General features: G+C 41.8%; 1 protein-coding gene across 6 annotated transcripts in view; it reads left to right on the top strand.

Annotated features, from left to right (window-relative positions):
* The window catches only part of TLE1 (TLE family member 1, transcriptional corepressor), a 92,313-nt gene that overhangs the window by 36,013 nt on the left and 43,651 nt on the right, over positions 1 to 12,649 (top strand). For 3 of the 6 annotated variants that reach the window (XM_068974323.1, XM_068974320.1, XM_068974318.1), the window contains exons 7-8: positions 10,994 to 11,198; positions 11,944 to 11,960. In XM_068974323.1, coding sequence (XP_068830424.1) covers positions 10,994 to 11,198; positions 11,944 to 11,960 — 222 coding nt within the window. Of the gene's footprint in view, positions 1 to 10,993; positions 11,215 to 11,943; positions 11,961 to 12,649 lie in introns of all 6 variants that reach the window. The other 3 variants (XM_068974324.1, XM_068974322.1, XM_068974321.1) reach the window with 2 other exon arrangements.

Genomic DNA, 12,649 nt, shown 5'->3' with positions numbered 1-12,649 from the left:
AGCCGAAGACAGAGAAGTCCTGTATGGTTAGCAAAAACAAGACTGGGAGCTGACTATGGCTCAGATCATGAACTCCTTATTGCCAAATTCAGACTTAAACTGAAGAAATTCAGGAAAACCACTAGACCATTGAGGTATGGTCTAAATCAAATCCGTTATGACTATACAGTGGAAGTGAAAAATAGATTTAAGGGATTAGATCTTATAGATAGAGTGCCTGATTAACTATGGATGGAGGTTCGTGACTTTGTACAGGAGACAGGAATCAAGACCATCCCCATGGAAAAGAAATACAAAAAAGCAAAATGGCTGTCTAAGGAGGCCTTACAATTAGCTGTGAAAAGAAGAGAAGCGAAAAGCAAAGGAGAAAAGGAAACATATACCCATTTGAATACCGAGTTCCAAAGAATAGTAAGGAGAGATAAGAAAGCCTTCCTCAGTGATTAACGCAAAGAAATAGAAATAGATCAACGCAAAGAAATAGAAATAAAGAAAATAGAAATCTCTCAAGAAAATTAGAGATACCAAGGGAACATTTCATGCAAAGATGGGCTCAGTAAAGGACAGAAACGGTGTGGACCTAACAAGCAGAAGATATTAAGAAGAGGTGGCAAGAATACACAGAAGAACTGTACAAAAAAGATCTTCATGACCCAGATAATCATGATGGTGTGATCACTCACACTCACCTAGAGCCAGATATCTTAGAATGTGAAGTCAAGTGGGCCTTAGGAAGCATCACTACGAACAAAGCTAGTGGAGGTGATGGAATTCCAGTTGAGCTGTTTCAAATCCTGAAAGATGATGCTATGAAAGTGCTGCACTCAATATGCCAGCCAATTTGGAAAACTCAGCAGTGGCCACAGGACTGGAAAAGGTCAGTTTTCATTCCAATCCCAAAGAAAGGCAATGCCAAAGAATGCTCAAGCTACCACACAATTGCACTCATCTCACCACTAGTAAAGTAATGCTCAAAGTTCTCCAAGCCAGGCTTCAGCAATACGTGATCCGTGAACTTCCAGATATTCAAGCTGGTTTTAGAAAAGGCAGAGGAACCAGAGATCAAATTGCCAACATCTGCTGGATCATGGAAAAAGCAAGAGAGTTCCAGAAAAACATCTATTTCTGCTTTATTGACTATGCCAAAGCTTTTGACTGTGTGGACCACAATAAACTGGAAAATTCTGAAGGAGATGGGAATACCAGACCACCTGACCTGCCTCTTGAGAAATCTATATGCAGATCAGGAAGCACCAGTTAGAACTGGACATGGAACAACAGACTGGTTCCAATAGGAAAAGGAGGACATCAAGGCTGTATATTGTCACCCTGCTTATTTAACTTAAATGCAAAGTACATCATGAGAAATGCTGGGCTGGAGGAAGCACAAGCTTGAATCAAGATTGCTGGGAGAAATATCAATAACCTCAGATATACAGATGACACCACCCTTATGGCAGAAAGTGAAGAAGAAATAAAGAGCCTCTTGATGAAAGTGAAAGAGGAGAGTGAAAAAGTTGGCTTAAAGCTCAACATTCAGAAAACAAAGATCATGGCAGCCCGTCCCATCACTTCATGGCAAATAGATGGGAAGACAGTGGAAACAGTGATAGACTTTATTTTGGGGGGGCTCCAGAATCACTGCAGATGGTGATTACAGCCATGAAATTAAAAGACACTTACTCCTTGGAAGGAAAGTTATGACCAACCTAGACAGCATATTAAAAAGCAGAGACATTGGTTTGTCAACAAAGGTCCGTCTAGTCAAGGCTATGGTTTTTCCAGTAGTCATGTACGGATGTGAGAGTTGGACTGTAAAGACAGCTGAGCACCGAAGAATTGATGCTTTTGAACTGTGGTGTTGGAGAAGACTCTTGAGAGTCCCTTGGACTGCAAGGAGATCCAACCAGTCCATTCTGAAGATCAATCCTGGGTATCCATTGGAAGGACTAATGCTAAAGCTAAAACTCCAGTACTTTGGCCAGCTGATGTGAAGAGCTGACTCATTTGAAAAGACCCAGATGCTGGGAAAGATTGAGGGCAGGAGGAGAAGGGGGCGACAGAGGTTGGATGGCATCACCAACTCAATGGACATGGATTTGGGTGGACTCCGGGAGTGGGTGATGGACAGGGAGGCCTGGCGTGCTGCAGTTCATGGAGTCGCAAAGAGTCGGACACGACTGAGCGACTGAACTGAACCTTGCATAACATTGTGCCCGTGTTGGTACCCATGTTACCTGGGCCTAGGATAAGACTGGACTTTATTGCAACACTTGGCACTATTATGCTTTGTGACCTTGTACAGCCAGTTAACCTCCATCAGCGTCCATCTTCATGTGGACAATACCATTAACCCTGTATTGCTTTTGTTGAGGGTAAGGTTGACTGGCAGCCTTTGCCTGACATGTGGGTGAACTGACTCCCCTGAACTGCAGTTTTGCCTGCCTGGTTTCTCTTGGTGCCTGTAGCACATCTCTGAGTCCAGTTGACCAAGCTTCTTCAAGGGGTTTACTCCAGGCAGTGGGTCACCTCCTCTTTTGTCTTTTCTGCTGGTTGCATGGATGTTGGTATTTGAGATTAGACCCAGCCTGATGTTCTGCTTCTGCCATTAAGTCGTGTGCTTGAATGAGTTTTAATAAGGACACAGCAGTGCAGAAGCATTGCTATCTAACTTTTGGTGAACAAACTTAAAATTCAGAACCGATGGGAAAAGTTAACTTTGGGGAACAGATGGAGAGAAGTTTGAGAAGCAAAAATGTGAGGATCAGGCACTTTTGGCTTCCTTACTCAGCATAAAGGGGGAAGGGACCAGTTCTTTTGTTGGCACTGAGAAGTGGCAGGGATCCTTGAGATGGAATTAGAAGGAGGGCAGAATTAGAAGAGATGCCCAGATGACCAATTCCCCTACCACAAAATGCCAGATTTCTGATAGCTGCCTCCATGCTGATTGTTGGATATAAGAAAATGTAAACGATTTTCCATAGCAGTATATGAAGGTCAAGAACTCAGAGAAATTTGGAGTTAATATAAGCAACCTTGTTTATCCTTTCTCATGTATTTGGATGTGATCTAACTTACTTTCCCCAAATATAACTTCTGTCAAGGTCTGTGGGGCTCTGGTTTGGGGCTCCAGTTTTGGTCAGGTGTGTATATTCTTGTTTCATAGGCAAATTTATAATTCTCTACAGTTTAAAACAACTTAGTATGAAATAAAAGAAGCCTAGGGTGGCTTGTGGTATCTGACTATGTGTGTTTGTGTATGATGGCTGTGAATACAAACTCCTGATGTGTCAGTAGAAGGAGCCTTTCTGTCCTGAAGAGATTGAGTTGTAGACCTAAAGGACTCCCCATTGTTGCATGAGATGATTGGTTTAAGGATTAGCAAAAGTGTTGGATTATTTTTCTCCTCCGTCTGTAGCTGTCAGCCATCTATAGGATTGTAGTGTGTGAAGTTTAAGAGGATGAGGTTAGCCTCTTATTCTTATGAGTATGCAGTTAATCCCTGGAAAGCCCATCAATAACCCAGCTGTAAGTTTCTTTATAAAACAAAATCACCCTAGGAGAATAATGCATAGCCTGCTACCACAGGAAGTAAGTAAAATGACAACAAACATGGATCTTCCTGCTCTACCAGCTTCTATTTAGTGACTTACCTGCCACTTAAATTCCAGTAGTTCAGCCCTTTTATTAATTTTCCAAAGGGATGGAGCAATACAGCCGAGAAGTCTTCTCTGCATCTGCCTTTTTTTTTTTTTTTTTTTTTAACCGAGAGTACAGCTAGGTATCGCTAACAAATGCAGGGCTTGGCTTCAGTGTCTGAATTTCTCTGAATAGGCAGTGTGCTTTTAATTTATTAGGAATCTTGCTGAAGCGTTGTTTACTTGTTCATGTCCCCATATATTTTCATATGATTTTTATTGGGATTTATTAGAAGGCATTGTAATATTTTCCCTCTTTTCAGGGGAAGAAGTCTTCAGAATAGAAAGTAGAGCATCTCATTTTAATTATTAGATCTGTGCAGGTTTTTTTTAATTGATGGGTGATTTATGTACCATATCATTCACCCTGCTTTTTTTTCCAAAGAGTTTTTTAAAATGTGGGCCATTTTAAAAGTCTCTATGGAATTGTTCATAATATTGATTCTATTTTATGTTTCTTGGTTTTCTGGCTCTGACACATGTGGACTTCCAGCTCCCCAACTAGGGTTTGAGCCTGCACCCCTCTGCATTGGAAGGCAAAGTCTTACTCACCGGATCCCCAGGAAGTCCCTCACTCACCCTTTTAAAAGCACAGTGCTCAGTGTTTTTAATATATTTACAAACGTGTATAACTATCACTAATATGTAATTCTTGAACATTTTCATCACTCCAAAAATAAACCCATATTCATTAGCAGTCAAGACCCCCTTCTCCATCTCTTCAACTCCCTGGCAACGCCTAATCTTTCTCTCATGGATTTTTCCGTTCTGAATATTTTCTATAAATGGAATCACATAATATGTGGCCCTTTGTGTCTGGCTTATTTCACTTGGCATAATGTTTTCAAGGTTTTTACGTGTTGTAGAAGGTATTTCGGTCCTTTTTTGGATGAAAAATATTCTATTACATCAATATACTGCATTTGTTTATCCATTTAGTCACTTGCTGGGCATTTAATTGTTTCTACATTTTGGCTATTATAAATAATGCTGCTGTAAATATTTGTATGAGGATGAGATGGTTGGATGGCATCACTGACTCAATGGACATGAGTTTGAGTAAATTCTGGGAGTTGGTGATGGACAGGGAGGCCTGGCGTGCTGCAGTCCATGGGGTTGCAAAGAGTCAGACACAACTCAGCGACTGAACTGAAACATTTGCATAAAAATTTTTCTGTGGACATGTTTTCTTTTATCTGTTGTTTATATCTAGGAATGGAGTCTCTGGGTCATACGGTAATTCCATCAAACTTTTTAAACAACCCAGTGGCAGTACCATTTTACATTCCCCCCTAGCAGTGGGTGAGAATTTCAGTTTCTCTGCTTCTTCTCCAACACTTGTTACTGTCCATTGTTTGATTCTAGTCCTCCTAGTGGGTGTGACATGCTGTCTCATTTGTGGTTTTGATTTATATTTCTCTGATGGCTGGTGGTGGTGAGCATCTTTTTATTGAAACCTTATCTGGTTTTAGAAGTGGATCTACTTAAGTAAACATGACTTGTAAAGACTTACTCTAGTTTAGGTCTTTAAGTCATGATGGAAACAGGCACTCAGGGCAGGTAGAATGAATAAGTCAGGGTGATGATGCAGAACAGGTTGGCCTGTGAAGATTAGCTGAAAAGCAGAAACAGAAGAGATGAGTTTAGATCCTTTTCAGAATTTTAGGCCTTCATCTGGGTGCCTGCCTACTCCTGCATCAAAATGGGGCCTTTCAGTGGATTTATTTATTTACTTACTTTTTATTGTCTTCAAGTGGCTTGTGAATTCTTGGCCCCAGCAAGCAGTTCCTGTCTGTTTATCACCCCTGCCCCTCTTCACACGAGAGGCCATCCACATAATGGGAGGTTTTCAGATAACTCCCAGAGTAGTGTCCTTGATGTTTCTGCTGCCACACAGTTCTTCCCCACTTCTCCCACTTATTTATCATAGCATACAAATTTTGTTTTTCTGCACTCTCCCAAGATAAGAACTGAGCGTTTTAAAGAACAGAGTAATAGCAGAAAATTAAGGAAGAGTGATTTGGAGAAAACTGTCAATAAATGCTACTTTTCACTCCCCTCCCCCCACCTTTAAAAGTGTTTAAATACCAAGTGCTATAAATGCCACTTACTGTCACACTTTTAGCATTGGAGATGCTATTTTGGGGCATGGTTTTAGTTCTGGTTGGGTTCAGTTTGTGGTCTGTGTGACATAATTTTCCCAAAGGTTGTAAAGTGGGTTTAATTTCAGAAATTCAAATTGATTCAGTGGTTGGTAATGAGGAACTTATTAACATCTAGTGGGGATGAGGGGAATATTGGTCTTCATTTTTCTGGTTTTCTTTCTACTTGTATAGGCAGCTTTGTGGTGACAAATCCTGTGCTATACCGGTTTTAGAAACAAAAATGTAAAAACCACCTCACTATATTACATTAAAGCTCTGAATGTAAACAGCAAAGTCAGTTTCATTATAGCAACATAATTGACCTGGGCTGCACTAGGTAAAATGTGAATTAAAATTCTAAATGCATGGCTGTTGTTTGACATGGATGAGGTTATTTTATTCCTTGTGGGTTTTCAGTATCATTAACTCAGGGTTTGGTGTTTGTTTTCCTCATCTCATTCCCAGCCTATTCAAATTGTTTGGGTAAGAATGAGTGCATTCATCTCCTCATGCCCTAAACTAAACCTTTCCCTAATCATCTCTGCGGCACCAGAACAGTCCGTAAAAGTTCCCAGTGTAGCTCTTTCTCCAAATTGTTTTGTAAAATGTGAAGTTTCTGTTTGTTTTGAATTGTTACTGGAGTCAGCATAAGCAGCTGCTCATTTTGGGGGGTTGTAACAAGGTACTTGATGGAGAAAGCACAGTGAAGAGTTGAATGCTGAAAAGTACTTTTGGGTTTTAAACAATTTGGCAAATCCTTTGGCATATAAGAACATGGATTCTAACATAATGGTACAGAATTCTAGCTTAGATCTAGACCAGAATTTCTCAGTTTCAGTGTTACGGACATTTTAGGCTTGTGAATTCTCTGTGATGAGGGCTGTTCTGTGCATTGTACAGCACTGAACAGCATCCCTGGCCTCTACCTTACTGGACGCCAGTAGCACCTCTCCTCCTCTCTCCCTCCCAGCTGTGACAACCTTAAATGTCTCTGCTGCTGCTGCTAAGTCACTTCAGTCGTGTCTGACTCTGTGCGACCCCATAGATGGCAGCCCACCAGGCTCCCCCATCCCTGGGATTCTCCAAGCAAGAACACTGGAGTGGGTTGTCATTTCCTTCTCCAGTGCATGAAAGTGAAAAGTGAAAGTGAAGTCGCTCAGTCATATCCGACTCTTAGCTACCCCATGGACTGCAGCCTATCAGGCTCCTCCATCCATGGGATTTTCCAGGCAAGAGTACTGGTGTGGGATGCCATTGTCTTCTCCGCTTAAATGTCTCTAGATGTTGCCAAATGTCCCTGGAGTAGGGGAAAAGGGTGTCAAAACTGCTTTGTTTGAGAACCACCTATTTAGATTGATACATATTGCCTCAAACCACCACTGTTCATCAAAAATGCCTTTTCTGATAGCTTTGTAAACTGTTTTGCTTGTGTGTTCTGTGGTTATAAATCTATAGCCAATAACTTTTAAAAAAAATTTACTAATTAGTGCAAGCTAATGAATGGGTAGAAGGTTGAATTTTCCCAGCCTTGCTGTCATGTTGAGAAACATTTTACTTTCCCCATTGATTTGGGCAGGTTTGGGTCTATGGAGGACTGATGCATGTAAATTCCCTTAATTGGCAGAGCCATTGGGTTTTTTGAGGTGTTGCTGGCTGTATAGCAGTGTCTTTTATTTTAACATGTATTTTTGAGTAGCATTCATGTTTTTTTTTTCCTTTTAGTGAAGGTGATGGGTATTAGGCTGTCTCAGGTAAACTGTGGGGAGAAAATAAAAAACACAAAACAACATGTTCTTTCAATAACACATGGGACAGGTCAGCTGCTCTTTTGGAGTCAGCTGTTTTAATCTCCTGGATGTGGGCCCTCTATTCATTTCAATGAATATTTTATCTTATAGACAACACTTCTTATTTATTAAGCGCCTTCTGAGAGAAGCTGGAACTATCTCTGTTTCAGCTTGATTCTTCCCTTATCAGCTTCCTTGGAAGAGAGCTAGAGTGAAAGATGTTTTCATTTCTCATATGTAGGGTGTTGGGAAGTGGAGACTGGAGAGATGGCTCTTGTGAGTTGTAAATCTCAGAACAAATTCCCATCTGTCACTGCTGCCGAGGCTGCATTGTGGAGATCGTTTTATTTCCCAGTAAACATCTGACAGTGAAGTGGATTGTCTCTGGGTGTGCAGTGTTGCGTAGCCTCAGGAGTATCTCCTTACCTGGGAAGGGAGAAAGGTGAAGTCATCAGTGGAGAAAGAGCTTGCCTTCTTCCTTCCGCTGCTTGGGAACCCTGGGTCTGTCACTGATTCCTTAGGAACATGCCTGGGCTGCTGGGGTCACAGGAGAGATGCTATTGAAGGGAATGAAAGGTTTTCAATCATCATTCTGGCTGAGAACCCATGGCAAGCCACTCTTTCATCTGTGAAATGGGAGCCATGATTCCCGCCCTCCCTCCCTCTGGTGTGTTCTAAGCTGAGGCCAGATACAGAAGCTGGAATTATGATCTAGGAGCTCTGCATGGCAGGATAAGGAAGTAGAATGTGAGGCAGCAGTGTTCATGTCTCCTGGGTCTGCAGCATCTTCAGTAGCTGTGATTCATCCTGTTGCTATCTGCTTAAGTATTCCTTTCATTTTGTGAGAGAGTTATGCTTTTTTAAAAAAGGTGGAAGAAGGCACTTTCAAGATGGCCAAGCTCAGGATGGAAGAACCTCATTGCCTCTAATAATAGACTGTATTCATGGGCCTGAAACTCTAGAGCAGGGTAGAGGTGGGGTTACCTGTGGCCAGTGTAAGGTGTTGGACAGTTTTGTTGAGAGCCATTTGCCTAAATGTTGGGTTTAACCTTTCGGGTCTGCTTCACAGCTGAGGCAAAGCCCCTTTATTTTGTAAGCTTAGTCTTCTTTTTAGTAATGAGAATGCTTTCCAATTCATCTTTCTAAAAACCATCTTGGCTTTGGCAGAAAATTCCCTTCCTTCTAGCGTCTTCAAATTTCACCTGAGACTGCCTTTACTCTGACATAAAATCCCACGTCTGGAGTCATTTTTTGGTGACTCCATTTGGGGGGGAATTTTAGGGGGGGGTAACTGGGAGGGGTGGGGTGCAGGGAAGGGTGATAGGGTTGTATCCTGTAGTTAAAGTCCTTCCCCTCTGCTTAGCCTCGCTCATCTTCTTTTAATCAGTGCTGCTCTTAATTACCCCACTGCACCCACTTCTGTATGCATCGCTGCCTTCTCCCCGCAGCAGCCGGACATAGCTCTCAGTCTCCGAGTAATGATAGTAATCGCTGGTAGGGCAGACCTGTTCCTCATCCTTCTCTGAGCACATTTCTTATGGCAGGTGTCTAGTTCCTAATTAAGTGCTAATGAGCATGCCTAGTGGACCGTGATGCCTCTGCCAGCTTCTTCAGTTTTATGTCCTGCTATTGCTGAGCTCTTAAAAGGTGACAGAGCAGGAATTAGTGTCTTCGGGATGACGGGAAGGTGATTTTATGCATAAAGAAATTGTTATTATGATCTCAAATGGTGAATGAGTAGTTTATAAATACTTTCCAAGAATACTGTTAATGTTGCTCTCTCTGACCTCGCTCCCGTTTCCAATTTCCTTCTCATTAGAACTGTGCTCTCTTTGGAAGGAATGGAAGTTTAAAGAGGTTGGCTTCTAAAGATTTTTAAAAAGATACTAGGAGTGGTTGAAAATTCACTGTAAGATAACTGTAGACACTGATTTCTGCCTTTTAGCTGCTACTTGCTCTTGAGGGCTGGAAACCTGTTTAGTATTCAATCAAATATCAGTAGTTGGGGTAGAAATTACTGAAGATCTGGCATAGAGATCTAATATATTCAGTACACGCAAGGGGGTAATAAATAAAACGAGTAATTGAGTCCCAGGGAAGTGAGCACAAATCAGAATCTTAGGAATTTCCTAACATTACACCTTAGAAATTGAGCTTTAATCGTTTTTACTATCTCATCAAAAATGAGTTTTATGTTGGACAGCTGAAATGCAGCCAGATTTATGGTGGAGGGGCCATTTCTGATACTTTTTCATTTCCTGTAGTGTGTCTTAAATATAATATATGAGAGCAATGGTACTTTTTAATATGAACCGATTTACAACTTCTGGAATGGGTTAAGCGATAGAGGCAAAGGCATTTAGGAATGAGGACTTGGTCATCAGAGTGTTTTCCTCTGCAGGCTTCTTAGCCTCACTGTAGGCCGGTGTCTTCGACATGGAGAGGGGCTGGTTTGGGGCATGAAGCTCAGGAGAAAGGAAGGGATAATCAAAGTTCTGCCTCTGTGGTTTCTTTCAGTTGTCACAGGCATGTCTCCCTGAGGCCTCCCTCTGTGTGTGGTGGTACCATGATGGCCCTTCCTGCGTTGACTTCACTCCCCTCCCACCTGGTGGGAGAAACTCAGTGCCTTGAGCCTGGCCACCTGTGAAATGGGAATATCAGTACTTCCTCATTTCTGTGAGGGTTTGATGAAGTAAGGGCACACAAGTGCATAAGAGTTGCTAGTTCTTCCTTCTTTCTGGGTTTGTTAACTAAAGTGAACATTTGGTTTTGTCTCATCCTACCATTGTGTTAAGTTAATACAAGAATGCTGGGGTAGAATGGAATCGCCTAGTAACCTGTGACTCATTGAGAATATAGATACTATATTGTAGGATGTATATCTGTGCCTCCCCTGTTTCGACCTTTCTGAAGTCAGAATGAACCCAAAATCTGTGGCATCTTAGATTCAGTGACAGCACTGGATTTCAACCCTGGAGCTGCCTAGAGATGGGACTAACTAATATGCGAGGGCTTACTTAGTTAGCTAACCAAGCTTGCACAGCTACGCTCTCAGGGTGTGAGTTAGGCCAGAAAGTGACGATGTTAGTCTGAGGATTATGTTTTGGGAAGATTAAACTAAGCAGGTGCAGGCTTTTGATGGACTGAACGTACTAACCACATTTTTTTTCTCCCTTTCCTCCCTCACTCTCTCTCTCTCTCTCTCTATGTGTGTGTGTGTGTGTAACCTGATCTGTCTCCTCCATCCTCTCATGTCATGTCTGGTTTCTACCCGGATGCCGCCGCCGCCGCCGCCACCACCACCACCACCACCACCACCTTTTCTTTCTCTCTCCCTCTTCCTCTCAACCACCACCTCCAACAGCAGCAGCAGTTGCAAGCTCAGCATCTTTCTCACGGCCACGGACCTCCAGTGCCCCTCACCCCTCACCCTTCGGGACTTCAGCCTCCTGGAATCCCGCCCCTCGGCGGCAGTGCCGGCCTCCTGGCGCTGTCTAGTGCTCTGAGTGGCCAGTCTCACTTGGCAATTAAAGATGACAAGAAGCACCACGATGCAGAGCACCACAGAGGTGAGAGGCCGGGCAAGCCAGATTAGGACCTTGTCCTAACACTCTTACAGTGCTGCAAAGTTTGTGCACCGCTAAAGAAAGCCCCAACCCATACAGAGCGCAAACAATGAGCTAAGAGGAACTGTCTGTCGCAAAGCTTGGCCACTGAAACACAGTTCACCCTGGAGGTTTTCAGGGTTTAACGTGGGCATCTGTAGATTTCTCCATCTCTTTAGATGGCAGGCATCTTGACATCTTGGCAACTGCCTCGTTAATGCCAGTGGCCTGTACCATATTATGGAAAACTGTTAACTGCTTAATTGGGTAATTTTCAAAGAAAGTAATGTTGTTAAATGGGGCGAAATAAGAAGTTAAATTTGAAAGTGAATGTGTTCAAATGAAAGGTTTGATAATTGCATCTGTTACTACTTAGTTTCATAGGCTTTAATTCTAGTATGCATTAAATATTGGGCAAAATTGCACTTGACTAATTTTTTGAAAAAAAAAAGAGTAATTTATTCTGTCAAGAAATTTTTAAAAAATAGGCTTTTGTGTATGGTTAAACTGTAAATCTTATGTTTACAATATACTGTAATTTTCAGGAAATCACTGTATTAGGAATGTGCAATGACTTATATAAATAAAAGCCATTTTTAAAACTGTTTGGGGCTTGTGTTCTAATTATTCCCCCCTTTTTTTTATTTCTGTTCTTGCCTCTGTGTCTGAACGGGCATGTCTGTGCGTTTCTTGGTAACCTCGGGAGCAGACAGAGAACCAGGCACAGTAAGTACCCTGACTTTATGTGCCTGCTGCACATAAAAACACGTTCCTCCTCCTACCCCCACGGTGCACCCCAGCCGCCTTTCTGTACATATAGGCACAGACACGTGTATTCTACCCTATCGCTCTCAGCAACTTGTTTTTTTAATTTTTTTTCTTTTAATATGTCTATTCTCTCCCCCACCCCCATCTTTTGTATAAAACTTTTATCGGATGAGAGGGAGGCAAAGCTAAGATTACTCACTTGAAAATACACTTTGATCCTTGCGTGCCCCATTTTAAAAATATGTTTATCATTGCACTTCGAGTCCAGGTTTACTTCTAATGTAAGAGCATATTCATTATTTTCTTAAGTCAGTTCTGCAGGCAGGAGGTCATAATCCATATGTGAAATTGGTTAGTGTTGTGTTATTTCTACCTAAACCATTATCCTCTGCAGATGCATCTTAGTTGCTAGGTTTCTATATCTGGTTTTCTTTTCATAATCGTCCTTGGAGTGTGAACTTGAACTTTATTTTAGTCCAAAGAACTGAGTCTTTGAGTAATCTCTCAAAACCAAGAAAATTGAGTTCACGGAGCTCTGTGCTTATTGAGTTCATTTTTTCACCAGCCTAAATCTCAGTATATATACTGAGTTTCCTGCATAATTATTGTAGAAAACTCATGGTAACGGTTATATAAAATGGAGAAGC

The sequence above is a fragment of the Capricornis sumatraensis genome, chromosome 6, assembly GCF_032405125.1.
Source record: "Capricornis sumatraensis isolate serow.1 chromosome 6, serow.2, whole genome shotgun sequence".
Classification (NCBI taxonomy): domain Eukaryota; kingdom Metazoa; phylum Chordata; class Mammalia; order Artiodactyla; family Bovidae; genus Capricornis; species Capricornis sumatraensis.
Note: the sequence above shows the minus strand (reverse complement) of the source record. Positions and strands in the feature narration are given on the sequence as shown.